Source organism: Melanaphis sacchari, unplaced genomic scaffold, assembly GCF_002803265.2.
Source record: "Melanaphis sacchari strain LSU unplaced genomic scaffold, SCAv2.0 Contig0_pilon_pilon, whole genome shotgun sequence".
In the NCBI taxonomy this organism is placed as follows: Eukaryota; Metazoa; Arthropoda; class Insecta; order Hemiptera; family Aphididae; genus Melanaphis; species Melanaphis sacchari.
This window is the reverse complement of record NW_020270366.1, coordinates 11,244,189-11,263,574: the sequence shown is the minus strand read 5'-3', so window position 1 is coordinate 11,263,574 and position 19,386 is coordinate 11,244,189. Positions and strand designations below refer to the sequence as shown.

General features: G+C 25.6%; 1 protein-coding gene across 1 annotated transcript in view; it reads left to right on the top strand.

Moving 5' to 3' along the window:
- LOC112603364 (glutamate receptor ionotropic, NMDA 3A-like) overlaps positions 1 to 19,386 on the top strand; it is a 131,115-nt gene that overhangs the window by 50,170 nt on the left and 61,559 nt on the right. The window contains exons 4-5 of the mRNA XM_025351895.1: positions 7,571 to 7,785; positions 10,908 to 11,306. Of these exons, the coding sequence (XP_025207680.1) occupies positions 7,571 to 7,785; positions 10,908 to 11,306 (614 nt within the window). The remainder of the gene's footprint in view (positions 1 to 7,570; positions 7,786 to 10,907; positions 11,307 to 19,386) is intronic.

The following is a 19,386-nucleotide window of genomic DNA, read 5'->3' as shown; positions in this document are numbered from 1 at the left end:
AATAATGATCAAACATAGTTACCGACTGCCGGCTGAAAATGTTGGAAGACTTTACGTATCAAAAGGTTAAAATATTGCTAATTATTCGAATGGTAAGAGCTGAATAAAATTTTTTTTTTTAAAAAAGTATGACTGAGTTGGTCATATAAATAAAATCACGGCCAGAAGAGTAATCATATCACATATTAATTAATAAAATCAAGGTTTGCAACTAATATCGTAATATCATATTATTTAACATTTTAGATAATCTGATAATATTTGATGAAAAAAGTCTCAAAAGCAGAAGACCTTTTCCTATTTGTCGTCTCTAGTTGTTTACATGGTTTTTTTTTTTTTTATGCCGAACGTGAATTTTTTCTTTGTCGGCGAATAAACGTATAGGTGATATTAATGTGACGCGTTAGTTTTGTGAAAAAACTGTTTATTTATATTATATGCGTCTACAGAGTGATCAACAAGAAGCATGCTCGCCACAATTTTTTTTCATTGAATAACAAATTTATTTAAATTCTGATTTTTGAATTTTTAAATATACTTAAATACTATACTTATTTTTAAATTGTTATGGTTTTTATTAATATTTAAGTAATGCCCTGTTGCTTTACAAAATTCTGTGTTTTTTTTTTTTAAACAGAAACTTACATATTTACTTTAAATTATATAGCAAATAATTTTTTTTTTTTTTTTTTAAAGATTTTGATATACTCAATTCTAAAATTAAAATAATACGTATAAAATGTATGATTTTTTTATTTATTAAATCTTATATTCACAATAATAGTCCTTAAAAATGATTTTACAAGAAATAAAATATAATATATATCTAAGATTGGAAATAATATTTATTAAACTAGGCAATTTTTGAAAATTTACAATATATTAATTGATAAATAATAAATACTTAATAAAATTTCCAAATTATAATAGCCCCCATATTATCTTCCAAACGTATTATCCTTAGTAAGCCAAGTTAAAAACCTTTAAGAATTCTTGTCTAAATTTAAATTTTGATGCGTTAAATGTTTCAAGAAAATTATCTGTTAAATTATTTACAGTTAAAAAAATCTCCTTTAATTAAGAATAAACTAAATGAATAACCGAATTATTAAAAACTGAAAATAGAGGTGAGCATGCTATGTAAATTACCCTGTTTATGTATACATATTCGAGTACCCGTATAGAGGTATAACGCACGAACGATATATACATGATATAAACTAAAAACGTACTTATAGACGGTATACTACCCATATTCATTCAGCAAGCGGAGCGTTTTATTTGGCTTGACTTTTCGGCATTTGCGTTCGTGTATGAATATAATATGCGTATAGTATATCATCGTCCGAAATAATATAACCGTAAACACGTCGTCGCTCTTGAGATATAAACACTATTTTTGTCAACTGCTCCAGTTCCACCGCCGCCGGGACATTGACAAATAGACGAGAAAAAACTTCTTTGCTGGTTTCAAATAGCATAACTTATTATGCGCACGACTACCCGCATCCTTCCCACCTATTGCATCAAGCTTTTTTTCATTTATTGCACTAGGGCGCGAAAATATATTTACTAGAACTAGATAACATACTTATACGCATGCGCGCGTTTCCGTATCCATACACATACACAGTTGGGTGGTAAGTTAGGCTATTCGCGTGCAACTATACTATTGGGAAACTACTGGAACAGATAAAAAAAAAAAAAAAATCGGATGTTTTTTAAAAGAAAAATACCGTGAACAATTTTTTGAATAAAAAAATGTGGAAGACATATTTGAAATTAAAACAAATGAGGAACTGAGAAGTTTATGTGGAAAAGCTGTGCTTTAATAGTCACGAAGAATAGTAAGATAATATGTGTCGGACGTGTATCTGAGGAATTACTGCGGAGAACATAGAAATATGGAAACCAGATTCAAAACGATTGAGAAAACTTTGGTGAGGTACAAAAAAAAAAAATCTCATAACGATTGGGATAGATATTGCAAACGAATGTTATTGATGCGATAATGTTTTTTAATGAACACAAGAAGAAGGCAAAGATATAAAAGCATAACGTAGTACTTGGCAGACGGTGAAATGCGACGATAACTGTGAGAGTCATGACCATAAATCCTGGGAAGAGCATTTGATACGCACACTGCACATACATGCGCGCACATGCGCACATATACGCATACACACGCACTGCTATGCTGAGGCTTAATGCACGTCGCGCATCGATAAGCCGCATAATCTTAAAACGTCCCCGAGGTACGCGTATCGCGGACGCTATCTACGTCTATCCTCCTCTGCTACCGCGACCAATTTCCTGGCCACGTTAGTCCGGGAGCGCATAATAATATTACTACAACTACTACTACGGTGGCACAAAGTTAAACGAGAAACGACCGTCGACCGTGCGTCGGTGAAGTGCGGTTTAGAACCACGCGAGTGCGGTGTATTATTGTTATTTGTGTGCAGCCGGGCCCGAGCTCGTGGATAAATGTAATATATGTATGTATCGAGGGTCCGAAATTGAATTCACCAGGAAATTAATGGACCCGCTTGTTCTGTTTGAATATATATACATATATATATACACGAACATATTATGAGGATGTATTGTGGGGAGGGGGTGATGGGAAATGTACGTGTGGAGTTGAAGGTAGAGAGAAAGAGGTCCTCCGGACAGCAATATTGTTTCACTAAGTCTGCTGCGTATATTATGCACTCAAATCGCCAATCAATTAGCTCCCTCTCACTCACTATTCCTATATATATATATAATATACGTATGTACGTACGTCCGTTAATAACCGAAGCATTTGAATAGGTAGCTAAGTGTTATCGATTATCGTATAGTATCCTAAAAAAGTGTTTTAAATTGTTGACCGTCATTGGTCAGTCGATGTGCGATTCCGATAAGGACGGTCGGTATTTATGCACATATATCAATATAACAATGGTTTTTTTTCAATAAAACCTTGCAGAATTCAATATTTTAACGTTATAATAATTTAGTTCAAATTTCACACACAATTGTAACGAACCACTAAGTTTTGGTGGCAAAAAAATGTAAAATTCAGTGAATAAAAATAGCATATCGAGGTTTAACTGTTGAAATATATAAAGATAAAAATGTAATTGTTAATAATACAACCGTGTGCGTCACGCGAAGAGACATGTAGGTATTTTTTTTATTTTTTTTAAATGCTGACACCTCACTATATGAAAAATTGAACACAAACCGCCTCCACCGTGATCACGAATAATAATTGTTTCCAGCTCGCTTGAATCTAATTTAACGAAGAAGCATTATATCTACCACCAACGATGGTGTGTGGGTAACGCTTGTCACTCATTTTCGTTTAAATAAATAACAATGTGATTTATCGACTCCGACTCATAAATAGTGAGGTATCACATATAAGTATAACTAGTGAAAAATTATTTCACGTGTGACATTAATTTTTATTCAATGCAAAATGTAATAGGAACGTTGTGTATAGTATAATAGTATGTACTATGTATATTATTATAATGTAATACTACGTGTATGCAAAAATAAATAATTTACCGTATACGTTACATGTATGATAAAGAGGCTGACTGCGTATAATAGAGTTAGCATTTGTGTGTGTGTGTGTGTGTATATATATATTTTTTTTTTTTTATTTTTTTCATACATTTTTGGTTGCTAAAATTTAACAACATTTCATCTCAGCCATTATTTGATATATGTTATATAATTTCAGGTCGATAGAGACAGCGTAGAAATACATGTACGTGCGTGATATTCACATAAACTTGTTAATTTAGCGGGTATGATTCGTATTTAAGAGTAGCACGTGGAGAATCTATATTATATATATTAAAATAATGAAAATACCGGTAGGATTGTATTTAAAAGGAATTTGATTTTTCTAAATGGTATAGAAATTAATTGCTGACCAGCGTAAACTAAATAATAATTAATTTAAAATCGGAAAATCATTAAATATAAAAATGGAATCCGTGAGATCTAGAAATGTTGTGGTAATAATAATATTATGATTAGATTTTTAAATGGAAAATCCACCCAAGAAATATATAACTTAATTGGTCACTGAGGTGATAGTATGCCGTCACATTTTAAAATTGTCATTTCATTTTGAAACATTTCGATCACATATAATATTATTTAGCAAACTGTATGTCAAATAAGACATAGAAAAATTGTTCCAATTTCAAGAGAGTTAAAGTAAGAAATATATAAAAATATATTTAACTGACTGAGCGAAACATTAAGAGATATGTGTTGACTAGGACGTAGGCGTATATAAATTATGTTTCGGCACTCGAAATAATTTCTATGTAATATAACTGAAATATTAATTTTAATATAGCATTTCCATTACAAAATTTGTTAAAACAAAAATAATGAAGATTAGTAATATTTAACCAGAATAATTTAGAATTCATGGTATCTGTAATAGTAAATGAAATGATAATGCTTCATAAAATAAATTGTTCTGTAATTCCGAATTACCGTTATAATTTTAATGTGACTCTAGTCTCCACGATTATATGCGTAAATTATTATATCTATTTTGTAAATTAGTTGTCAAAGTAAAATATTCAATGAAACTGAAAATGTTTCAATAAATTATTATACACTTAACTAAAACATACGAATAGAAGCACACAACATTTTAATGTTACATTGTGTTATTTTTATTAAACTAAAAATACGTATACTGTGTGTCTATATAAACTTATTGTGTATTTTGTTTTCACGCATTCATAGATTAATGTACATGTTTACCTAAAATATTAAAGTAAATAATATTACACATGCACGATCGCACGAACGCGCTCGTGTGTACGAACACCTACATTTGTTTGGGTCTTAAGTCTTTACCTAACAATTTGAAAAATATTGTAATATTATTATGATATTTGATAATTTTACTATAATATGTTATTATTATAATTTACAAAAAAAATTATTTAACAAAAAAATAGGTTGTCTGTTAAATCAAAAACAAATTATGAAATATATTTAAATGATAAATTATACAAGAAAATATACAATTTTATACAAATGTATTGAAAATCTGTTAATATAAAAAATAAAGCAATGAAATGATTCTATTCATTTACTGAAACATAGGATTTCTAAAAAGACTAGATTAATTTAATTTAATCTAAAATCTAAAACTATTTATTTCTATGTACTCAATGCTCATTGATTTTATAATTATAATTATTTTATTATTACCAATAATATTATGTAATGATGATTTATAATCCTCATTTAATTTAAATTTACATTTTAAAATTAATCAATAGTTATTAAAGACTTTACCGAATAAATGATTTGGAAAATATAGAATAATATGCATAATACGCATTTCATGAATATTAATCCTGAATGTGGACATTTGATTTATTATAATCGCTAAAATTTTTATTATCAAAATAATTTTCGAAGAAGAATAGAAAAAATCCCAAATTCTATAATTTTGTTTAAATTGAACAGTTAAAAATTATTTCTAATTACAGATCTATTGGGTAGCTTGTTTAATTTAATTTAAAAGCGTAACTTCCTCTAAAAAATTCAATATAATATATCTATAAATGTTTAAATATGCATAAACAAAATAATAGAGTTTTAAGTTAAAAATATTTATTTTTTTATTAGTTAAAATTAATTAACGGATTTTAATGAACAATAAAATGTATTAAAATATAATTTGATGTGTTCATTTATCTCATAATAAATAAGTTAGGTACTTAAAAAATTAAATTATAAATATTTCATTTAAATTTAAATTTTTTCTTTTTATAAGTCTGAAAAATTCCATCATAAATTAAGTTTAAAAAAATATCTTGGTTAATTTTCAAACTAACTCAATTTAATTTTTTTCAAGATAAAATTTTATTATCAGGAATTAATTTATTTGAAAATATATAAAGAATAAATAATGTATATTAGTCTTGACTTGGCTAGGTTAATGTTAGGCTTATAAGTATAATTTATAAGTAAATATAACAACTTTATAATATTTATAATAAATTTGAATTAAAATATACCTGCTATACTTGCTAATACATCTATTCATAATATTTGTATTAAATTACAGTAAATTTAAATAATATACGGTCATCATTATTGAATATTGATTACTATATTTCATGGGTATTAATCAATAAAAATATTATAGTATTTCATTATGAAAATGTCTAAATATTAAATTATTATTATCGATTATACTAGATTCTGTTATTATTTATGTTAAAAAAAATATCGATCATTTCTTGTTTATACTCATCAAAAATGATTTGTTATTTAATAAGTTTAAACAGAATTAATTAGTGGGTTTAGTATTTATTATAATATGTTAAGGTTGTATAAATGAGAACTTTTGAAAAGCAAAAACATTATTAATTACATTTAAACTTAAATAAGAAGTTATATAAAATCGGATTATATTTTTTAGTTTGAAAATAAAATAGAATTTAATCCTTAAAAAAAAATCGTATCAATTTTTTTTATAAATCTGATGACAATATTGATAGTCCCGATGGATTGGTGATGTGATAATCAATGTTTGAATATTATAGGCGTACACGCATTATTATGTTTCAGTGTATTATATTACGATGATTGGTATTATATTGTTCCTTTATTGAGATATTTGTTATGGGAGTTTGAGATATCGTGGTACTTTCATCGAAATGTAAATATTACATTGTCGTGCTTGTATAATAATACAAATCTACTGTATTCTGCAGGAATACATTCAGCAGGGCCAGAGAGCAATTACGCTTGGAAAATATCATTATAATTTAATACTATGCACATGATGCGTACAATGGTTATTATAAATTCAGATTTTTTCAACCGGCAACAAATATTTTGTTGGTAAAATTTGTTTTTGTACTTATTAAAATATTTATAAATTATTTTTTTACCAAAATTAATACCTTATATATATGTTTTAACATATATCATACTACCAACACTGAATATTTTATCTATAACCATATTGAAATGTAAGTATCAAAGCATTTCAAACTTGCAATAGTATTTTAATATAATTCTACATTATAGCCATTTAGATTTAAATTTATAGATAATTATTTGAATATGTGTTAATTTTTATATCATCTATGTGTTAGCAATTATATATTTAAGTTTTTGTAAATAATAAACAACTTTTTCTACAAAAATATTCTTATTCATAATATTATGGAATTAAATTATGATACTCAAGCTTTAGATTATATTTATTTTGAACTTTGAAACAAACTGTTTATTTTAAACTTAATTTTTTTAATAATACAGTTGTAAAATAAAACCGTGTCTACATTATATGCATTATAATCTCAAAGATAAATATCAATGGAATTTTATAAAACAACGTTTGACCGATTTGTTTTATTAACCAAACAATTGAACATCCCTGTCAGAAAGAATGTTCTAATCCAAATCTAAAAATAGTGGTTGCACTATATTATTATGATTTAAACGTGTTATAATATCATAGATATTGGTCGATCTCGTCTGATTTCTCATATAACGGTTTGTATTGTTGTTACAGGATCGCTGGAATGATATGGTAGTCAGGGTATCCATCACACCGTGGGAATTGTTTTCTGCCCTCAGATCGTTTCTGTTGCACACTGGATGGCATAAATTTTACGTGTTACACTCAATTACGATAGACGAGAGAGTCAAGACAATGCTAAGCACAACTCCGTTGAGCTACACGTCGGTGCCCATATCTTCAGACTCGTCAGACCTTATATTATTCAGGTATATGAATTCATAATATTTTATAAAATTGTTACTTTAATAATCATAATGCAATCATGATTTTATATTTTGATCTTTTATTGAACGCTGTTGTTAACTTCATTAGTTCAAATTAACTGCTTAAAATTTAGCAGTACAAGAATATAATATCTATTAAAAATTAATTAAAACATGTAAGCCATATAAAAATATTACACACCCTAATTCGGTTCGTTTAACTTCCGTATTATACGAATATTCTATATTGTGAAATGCTGAAATATAACTTAAATACCTATTTTATTATGAACATATTTATTATTACCTACTTTTTTTTTATCGTTCTAATTTCAAAGTAGGTAATTTTTCTATTGATATCTTAATAATAAAACATTTTAATATATTTTTTAAACTATTAATTAAACTTAAAATGCATTTTATATGATATTTTTTCATTCAAAAAATGATAACTTAAATCATTATTTTATTTATAAACTATGGTTTTTGAGCATTATATTGCTGCACTATAAGCCTGTAGCTTGTTACTAAAACAATATTTTAAAAATTGAAATTTTTTTCATTAATTTGATTTTTGTGATAATCATTAGAATTACCTATCTAATAATTATTATTATAAATTATGTAAAATTATTCATGTTTTTTATTTTATTTAATATATGTGAATTAATAAAAAAAAAAAACTATTTTAACAGTACTACAGTATTATTAAAATTTGCCAGTCCTTTTTATATTTTATTTTTTTATTTTTTTTTATGATTGTGACGTGATGCGAATATATGTCATCGAGTTCTAATTAAAATTGGCTACGTATGTAATACTATTATTGTAATAATAAAAATTCTCAGAATATTGTAAGGTTGAATTACCTCATCGTGATAGACTCGTAACATTTTAGTTTTATTCACATATGAACACCCGATTACCTTAAATCATTTAATCGAAAAATAATTCCTAATATTACATAATATATTGTATATTATTATAAAAAATTATAGCGTATACACGTGTACGAAAGGTATAACAATGAAAGAATGTACTTACCAAAGTACACGCACACACAATTTATAATAATAGTATAGGTACATTATAACAATTTATTATGTTCGATAAATTGGTCGTAAAATTATTTGTTCCATGATGTGGTATTTGGTATTCACACTGCTACTTGTAAGCGACGTTTATCATAGGCTCAGTGTTAATTAATTCTAGGGTGATCCAATCATTTTTTAAACAACTTTTTTTTTAAACTATTTAGCATTAAGAACATAATTTAATTTAATCTAAAAACTAGTTTTTTCCGTAAAGAAAAATACGAGAAATGAATTTTTTGAACAAATTTAAGAATAATAATAGATTTTTAACTACAGTTAAATACAACTTTTTCTTTCTAAATAATAAACAATTTAAGATGAAATCACAATATTTTTGTCTTAATCTATGTTTGTTGTTTTGCATTTAATATAAAAATTTGATCAAAATCATATATATTTTTATTTAAATATCATGACAAATGTTTACAATATATCTATTTTTATGTTAGTAACAACTTCATGAATTGACTAAAATGGTTACAAATTTGTTCCGTGTTCTCTCTCGTCAAAAACTCTAAAGTAAGAATTTTTGATTTTTGTTAGGTATTCAAAAAGCTAAATGTAATGGATTTATTAATGAAAAAATATTAGGCAAATTATGTCAAATTTAATAAATTGGTCAAAAAGTTTAAATGTAATTATTTTTTTTATATTTTTAAATAAAGTATGATTTATGTTAATTTGTGTACTTTTTAAAAACTTTCATTGCATTTTTACATAGTAACTTAATGTTTATTTTCTATTTTGTAACCTATCATAAAAAATGTTCACAGCATAAAGCTTTGAAAAAAAACATGTTTAATTGTTTTTTATTACTTGATGTTGATAAAATAAATTTTAATTTTAATTTTTCACTAACAAAATATTATGTTAAAAGGACCGGAAGTTTCACTACTGGTTTATACTTTATAATAATTATAAATTAAAATGAAAATAAAACCCTGTTTATTGAGAAAATAATTAAGAGTAGAACTTGAGGTTAACTTTAACTCCGTATACGGAAATTCTGTAATACCACCATTAGCTATATAGTCGGTTGTAACAATAATATAACTACGCTATACTTTATTGCCTATGATATAATAACAATAATAGCAATGATTAGGTATAATCTTGTATGTATACAGTACATATATTTTATGAATATTTTAGAGAGTACATAATTTAACATTAGATGAGAACGTATGAAATAATATTAAACATTCAAAATGATTTCACTTAAAAACATATACTTATAATATACTGGAGGATTTTAGACATGCTCACCCCTTTCTTTCTTTAATATATTTGTTATCCAAAATTTGATTTTAGAATTTTTTTAATAATATGCTTAAAGACGATATTTTCTAATTTTTAAGTTTTATATACTACTTAAAGAGTATTCTGCTAAGAGATAAACTTATTTTTTCAAATGAAAATCATTTTTTTTTTTTTTAATGAAAATTATTGAGCAGATACATTTTTGAAAAATGTTGATATATCAAAATCAAAATTTGAACGAGCAGTTTTTCATTTATTTAAATTTGAATATTAAATGTAATAGAAAATATGTTGGAAATAATGAGTTTGAAAGATTTGGAGATTATAGTTATACAGACATTGATAATAGTTATAGTTTCACTTATCAGCATAATGTGTAATATTGGTTCGAATATTTATATTATATCCAATATAACATACTTTTTATATTTTTGTAAAACTTGTTTGAAAGGCCATTTTATTTAGTATAAATAGTTTAATAATTGAAAAACTACTCGTTGAATTTTGAATAAGTTATTTACCTATAATGAATAATAGAAAAATAGCTGTTAATATTGGAAAACAAAATATTACCACAATCAAAAATTTCTTAAGTAGTACATACAAACAACTTAAATAATTTAAAAACACAATCTTTAAATATATTTAAAGAATTCTGAAAAACATAATTTCAATAAACTAATTATTAAATGAATATTATGTGGACGAGCACGATCTATGAATCAAATCACACTCTATACTCATTTAACGTTATATTATATTTGTGTATAGATCCATGGTAGAACTTTCGACTTCCGAAGCTTCTGTTGTAGTGGTAGTCGGTGACCGGGACTCAGCGCAAACCGTCTGGCGCCAGGCAGCCGCGCTCGGACTTTTACCCACCGGCAACGTGGCGTGGTTGTGGCTGGACATCGGCAACACCGGTGGCGGCGGCGTCAACGCGACCGGAAAGAGAAAAGGCAATGTGCCGGTTGGAATGCTATCGCTGCGTCCTGTCGCACCACCGCAGGAAGACAAGCACACCATCAGGGCGGCAGTGCGTGTGTTCGCCGAGTGTATCAAGGACGTGATGGCGGCCAGATGTGAGGGCTGGACACCCAAGGTGTCCCGGGTCGGGGACGCGTGCGTGAATATTTTGCGGAGCTCCGAGTTTCCGAGTGATTTACACAGGTGAGCCGACTAGGTTTATAATATTTTTTCCTCCAATCACGCGTTACGATATATATTTTTAACAAAGCTGGCCAAAAGTGATAGACTATCATATTACAATGCAACGTTATCATTGAAATTCGATAAGACGTGTCATTATTGTAAAGCTTATAATCGTATGGTGTTCAGCTCACGAAATCGTTATTCGGGAAGTGTGCAAACAGTCAAGTCGTCGTTTTTGTGGGACACTTAATCTTAATAACATATACTTGGTGTAGTTTTTAGAATGATTTATAATGAATAGTAATTTTTATAGGCTTATTGAATATTGTATTCAAATATACTGTATACATTTAAAAGTAAAAAAAAAAAAAAAAATCAAACATAATAAATCTTAATTATGTGTTGTTTATATTATTTTCGTCGTATTTCAGGGTATGCTATAGATATTTGAAAACATTTAAATTAATCAAAGTCTTTTTATATTGTATTTATTAAAGGAAAATTCAGAATATATTTTTATTTTTTTATAGAATTCAGAATCTTTCAAAAATACTATTATCAAGTTTTCAAACCTAACCTAACCTATGCATATATACATTATATAAATATTAAAAAAAAATATTTTTTTATGTGTATAGTTAAATGTATTATTTTTAAATTCTGTTTAGTCGTTTAAGTATTAGAATTATAGTATAGTTTGTATAGACCAGGGATCAGGAACCTTTTCATAGGAAAAGGCCATTTTTTTAAAAGTTACTAAACCATGATGTCCAACGAACCACACAAATCTGAACGACTTTTTTTTTTTTTAGTCATCGTTGTATTATTACTACTTCATTCAGAAATATTATCATTTATTACTATAATAACGTATATTATAAATTATATTGATGCATTTCTAAAAATCAACTACAGAATCATATTATAACACATCACTTTTTTTTTCTTTTTTTTTTTTTTATTGATTTACGATGACGTTCACAATACGATGAATAGTTTGGTGTGTGTTTGCTAGTTATAATATTTAAATATGTCTGTTTGATAAAATTGATTAATTTTGTAAGTTAATGTTAATTATATTTTATAAGTTTTAATCTCAATTTTTTCACTCAAATACAAATATAAAACTATCGTTAGTTAAATTATGTTTAATTTTCTGTTATAAATCTCTTTTACTGTATTTAGTTAACGCAAACATAATTATAATATGATAACATATACTTTAATATTAGTTTACCCGATTGTGAAACAATTTTACGTTTTTCAACAAATTGTTTTCATAAGATACCAACATAACAGACTACACGTCCATGGTGTACCTATAATGCCTAACCAAAGCGCCGTGTTACCATCATTTATTACTAAAATACGTACTTAAACTTTATTTTGTTAACAACTGTTCATAATCCCATATCACAAATTATCATAATATACTCATGAAAACAGACCAGACTGAATAAGATAAAACTGAGATGTGTCTGGATGTGTAACTATGATATTTTTCGGTATTCCATTTTATAAGAGTTCGTGTATATTACGCATAAATCATAGACCTTCATATATTTAGGTATGTTTTAAAATGAAAATATTTTGTTTATAATGAATTTTATTTTTAAGTTCAGAACATAAAGAACTGCTAAAGAATTAGTATTTTTTGGTTGCTATAGGCTAATAAACTACCAGTAACTAACATAACATAATTAAGAATTTTTATCCTGACATAACATTAAACTTTAGGTAATTTGACCGAGGTATGTCGACATTTGCGATTATACTTAATTGTTCTGGTATTTTGGATATTCTTTTGAAAAACTCGTGTGAACAATTTATCTTTGAATCTGATGATTTAATATGTATATAAATATACATTTATATATTAGATTTAAGTAGTTAAAAAAAAAATTAAAAATATTTTAAGAAACATAACGTCATCTTACATTTATATTCCATTCCTATGTACGTGTGAGTATATCACTAAAATTGTCTTGAACAATTTGTACAATGTATTAACTACGCTGAAAACATTTTTCCGTTTGTTGATCGCACAAAATACAGCGAAAATTACTTCCGATCCTTTTGTTATATTGACTTAACCAAGATCGTTTTTATTAATTTGAGGAACTGAACGATAACCAGTACAAGCTCATTGAAATATAATATTATATCGTGGCATAGGTATCAGGTGCATGATTACATTATAAATACTATACATTATATATATTTGGTAGTTAATTTTGAATTAGTTTTATTATTGTTGTATTTGCGATATCATGTCGTTTTACTGAAAAGTAAGTTGAATATATTAAAAAAACTAAAAATGTCTTTAACGTAAAATGTAGACATTTCTTGTCTTTGTCTTAACAGTCCTATTTAATAATTATCTTTAAGCCGTATAAACATTAACTTTTAATTTATAAATTATTTTTGTATAACTTAAAATAAAAATAATATCAATTAATAGGTTCAAAGATTATCCGATTAATTTAAAACACTAAAATATTTTTGTTAGTCGTTTATTTTATAAATACTTTAATATGATGAAAAAATTATCATTTAATAATATTAAGAGATAAAATAATGTGATTATATTTTATGATTACATTATATTTTTAAATATATTTTGCAAAATATCACTTTTAATTGATTAAGTTTACCATGAATAATTTATGAGTGGTCTTCATTTGCACATACATACAAATATCAAATTAAAAATGATTCGTATACAATACTTACTAGTATGATTCATTAGATAACTTATAATCTCAGTATAACTATGTATAGAACTATGTATGAATGTATTTTTATTTTATAAAATATGATGCTCAAAGCCCAAGACAATCTATGCCTATTATTTATCTTTTATTTTTATTCAGATAAAATAATATATTTATATACTAGTACATTATTCACGACCCGCTATAATAACCTAATTTATAAAAAATCAATTTTTCGTTTTTCCAAAGCTATTGAAATCCTAAAAAATATATCAATGTAAAAGAGCTCATCTGTGACCACTTTTCAATCGATATATAGATTACTCTAATCTTTTAGAGAGTTTTACTTCTACAAAAACAATCTCATCCTCCTTCTATAAATATATAATATCAAAGAATGTAAGAGATACTTGTATAAACATTAATATATACATTACTCGTGAAAATAAATTAAGTTTGTACTTTTCTCAATTCATAATATTTTTAAGAAAGAATATTTTTAAATTATACACATAATATTATTGTAATTCGACTTAATGCAATTAGTTACAATTAGAAATTTGTGAAAATATACATTTATTTTGTTTATAAATTTGTACCTTATACATGTTTAATACTTAAAAACAATATTGATAGAACAATATCATAAACTACATAGATTAAAATGTAATATACAGTGGATTCCGCTTAATGTGGGCAAGTTGGGACCAACCCTGTTTGCCCACATTAAGCGGTTGCTTATAAAAACCAAAATTAGTAATAAAAAAAAAAAATTATGATAAAAAAATATATTTGTATTATCATATAATTGAAAACAATTTTAAATAACTACTAGGTATATAAATAAAACTAAATACATATAATATATTAAATAAAATTAATCTTTGGATGTAGAAGGTATACAAAACGTTGTAATTTTTCGTTGTCTAAGCTGTTTAGTATGGATCTGATTGGCAAAATGGGCACACGCTTCAAGTTTATCAGACGGATTATTTTCGTTTCTCTCTTGCATGAAGAACTTCAATGCACTTTTTCGCCTCTCTTTGGCGAAATTTGTTTGTTTGAATGGTAATAATTTTTATTACTTTCGATAAACAAAATCTCATAGATACGACGAAACCCGATTAAATTAGTCGTTTTTAAATACTTATGTGTATATTCTAACGCTACGATAAAAAAAAATTGCCCACATAAATCGAATCGAGTGTCCATATTACGCGGTTTTATTTAACATTGTTAATATACATTTGTATTGGGACCAGACATGTTTGCCCACAATAAGCAGATGCCCATATTAACCGGTGGCCACATTAAGCGGAATTCACTGTATATATATATAAATATGTCACTTACATTAGTATAATATTATTCATTAGCTTTATGGTAACTCTGCGTGTAAAATATTTTTCTTACTGACTTAATCTTTTATAAATTAAAACTGGAAAATGTACATTACTTCCACGAAATTACGTACACGAACGACTAAACATTCATAAGCTCGTGTTGACAATCATGTGTACCGACTGATTCGGATATACATTCCATAATCTAATTTAGTGTACCGTTTATCATAATGGGAAACAATTCGATTGTCCTATAGACTTGCATTGTGTGATCATTTTTATTTTTTATTTATTTGTGTTTTATTTGAATATATTTGCATATAATACATTCCAATCATACTAATGTTATTACAGAATTTAATATTTTAAACTTATCTTTGTTTGAAATCTATTTTATTAATATTTATTAATGATAATAATTCAATCATAAATAAAAATTATGAGAGCATATTATTATCTGTCAATAACAATAAATAAATAGTATTTTATAATAAAATAATATTATTCATCAGTCAACATTTAAATTGTCTAGATCAAATTAATCATACTATAATATGAAACCTATATAAATACTTGATTGTTTTAAATCTAATTTATAGTAAAAATCATATGAATATCGATAATTTTTTAAATGTTATAAATTCAACGTAAAGTTAATATCAATAATTAAAATATTTTTATCATTTTAATTTTCGTTGTATACTGCTTTTTTTTGATAATTTCGAACAGGTGGTATAAAATGAATAGCAAACTCAATTGGACTTTCCAAAAACTCATTGATTTTGTGGTTAATACATTGTTATTTATTTTATTTTATTTATCATGGAGATTTATCTTCAACAACTTATTGATGAATTTTTTAAATGAACTATATAATATTCATTATAGTTAAATTTCTAGTAATTAGTGAATGTTTATTGCAGTGATTATAACACATACGTCGTTTATATGTTTTCTATGATTTTCAACATCAAAAGAAGCTTAACCATAGTAAGTTACAAAGCTTTCTCACGTTCCTGTATTATTCTAGTCTTGAATATCCTTAAGAGAATTTAATTAGTGACTATTAATAACTAATCGAAACTAAGATAATCAATTTAGGATAGTAGGTAGTAGGTAATAAGTGTTCTAAATACTGAGTATATTATAACACTATAGTATATAAAAACAAACTACTATTATACTTACTTTTTGTTCATTTTTATTGGTGATACAAATAAGTATACGTAAATTAAACCCCATATAGTTAACGGGTTTTTTATTTATTTTATTAAAATTGCAAAACTGTTAAAAAAAAAAAAAAAAAAAACATTTTGTTTAAATAAAAATATCTTTTTTCATTTTTAAGTTTAATAGTAACGTGGCTATTTCAAAGTATTATGTTTCAGTTTATTCTAACTAAAACCAATTTGTGAATAATTTTTTAGATGATAGTATTTAAGTTTTTTTTTCATTTTTCTACAGAAATAATGTTTTGCGTGCAATTTTATATAATAACATAAATAATAAATATATTATGTTTATTTTCCGTTATAATATGCTTATGTATTACGAACAAAAACGAAATGTTGTATAATTTAATACACATTATATTTAAATGGTACATAATATAATATAGTTACTATAAAAATGTTTTAATCTAAATGAATGTGAATGTTTTATTCAAGCAAAATGTATTAACAGTCAAATTAATTAAAATATATACAAAACAAAATATCATACCTCTGTCCTTTTTTAACAAGATGAGTGGTGCATCATGCATATTACTTATCTATGATTTAATCTCAGCTCTTTGTATTTTTAAATGTAGAATTATTGATCAGCTACTTTTAAACATTATTATATATATTTTGATAAAGGTATATAAACTCAAAAGTGTATTTTTAGATTTTTCTATTTATATGTACCTATATAAAATTCGAAATTGTTTCATTTATTAGATATTTTTAAAGTTGAATTATTAATTTTTGTAAAATAATAAGTACTTAATGGAAATAAATAATTTAATTTTTAAATGACTTAAAAAAATCATATTCACAAAATTTTATAATCATTTCAGATTTATGAATTGTGTAGAATTCATAAAATAATTTACGAGTTTATAAGGACATCGGACTCAAATAAAACGGTGCGGTATGCCACTATTCAGTAACTCACTATGTGCTCGTGTTTAAAAGCATTCTATTCGAACTTGATTCTGAAGATGTGGTTGCCGGCGTTAATGGTGTATATCACATTTATGCATTTATATACACATAGAAATATATATATATATATATATCAATGATGTTCCCATGATTAATGTTTGAAGTTGTCACGATGCTTTCATAACTGGTTTTTGCTGTCCTTTTCTCGGCCAATAGTACATTCACGCGTTTCAAAGTATTTTATCACAGCTGTCGTTATTATATTATTGTTCTTTAAGCTCTGGCTATAACCACGTGTGTAACATCCAAATGATTAATCGGCGTGGTTTTCGCATAATGAATGGTTCCGGAAACGGGACAACTCACCCGCGACAGAATCGACATTATCTGTTTTGCGGGAAAGGCGATGCACTGCCAGTGCCGCAGTTTGGGTGATATCAGTGGTGGTTGTGGTGGTAGTGTTCATAGTAGGATTTTAGGTAGTAATGGTTGTGGAAGAGATGGCAGTGGCGGTGCAATAGTGACATGACGAAACGATAAAAAAAAAAAAGAAATCGAACTTAGACCAATAAATAATAGCTACGCCGAGAAAACTTCTGAGACAAAATTTCCGGTATGTCAAATTGAGAAGAGGGGATGTTTACTTTTCCTCTGTCTGTTTTTATTTCTATCGAAAAAAATAAAGTCAATACCATCAGGCTAACGTTGAAATTTTTATTTTCTTACATTAAACAAGATTACTTTGATTGAGCTATATTTATAAACTAAAATATGGTAGAAGTATGCATAATACGCTAGGAAAATAAGAAAAAACATAATAATAAGACAGATTGTTTTATTTTTTAATAAGGATTTATTTAATTTACAAATAATAGAAGAATCTATTTTCTGTTTTAAAACAATAATAGTTTTTTTTTGCATTGTAAATACTATCCATTGTTTATTTATTTAATTTATTTTCTTGTGAACTGCGAAAATGCTCTACCTTTGTAATTTGTTATTATTATAGTATAGCTTAAAGATTATAGTTAAATTATGAAACTCTAGTAGGATTTGAGTGTAATTTTTCTTTATAAAATGTATGAGATATATTATGCATAATCTGTGTACTTCGACAAACATTACTAGAAATAAGAAGTTAAAACATGTAGTATAATGTTAAAAATTTCATATGACCACATATTAGGATTTAGATAATTTACCTAAACTATATGACTAGAAAGTTCGTCACTGAACCGTGTTTGACGCCTCGTGAATTTGAATATCTTCTTTGCGTAATCGATTAACATGTTTTTTTTTTTTTTTTTTAATGTTAAATAATTATAAAAACCCCATTAAATCTACCTTATTGTTCGATATATAATATATATATATAAATGTAACAACGTTGTTTCTTACAGCTGATTATATAAGTGAATTTTAAAATATTTAATCATAAATAAAATTAAAAATATATTTTACGAAAATTAACTCTAATTATTTCATTTTTAAGAAGTTTGATACATTTCAAGCAGATTTTATATAAAAAAAAAAAAATTGCTACTGAATAAATAAGAATATAACTGAGCTAACCTATATTATAACTTTGTGAGATACATAACATTCATTTTTTATACTCAACTGTAGTAAAATAAATATTTTCTTATAATATTAAACATGTATAGAATATTACCATCTAAATCAGTTGAAAAAATATTGTGAAACACTATATATTGTTTTTTGGGTAACTTTTAATATTTTTTTTAAATACACAAAGAGTTTTAAGAAATTTTTTATTTTATGTACAATAAATATAAATAGTTTTACTAAATAAATTCTACAATTTAACATGAAAAAATATTTATATAGCTATACAATTGATATTTAAAATCATTAAAAAAAAAAAAATAAAATT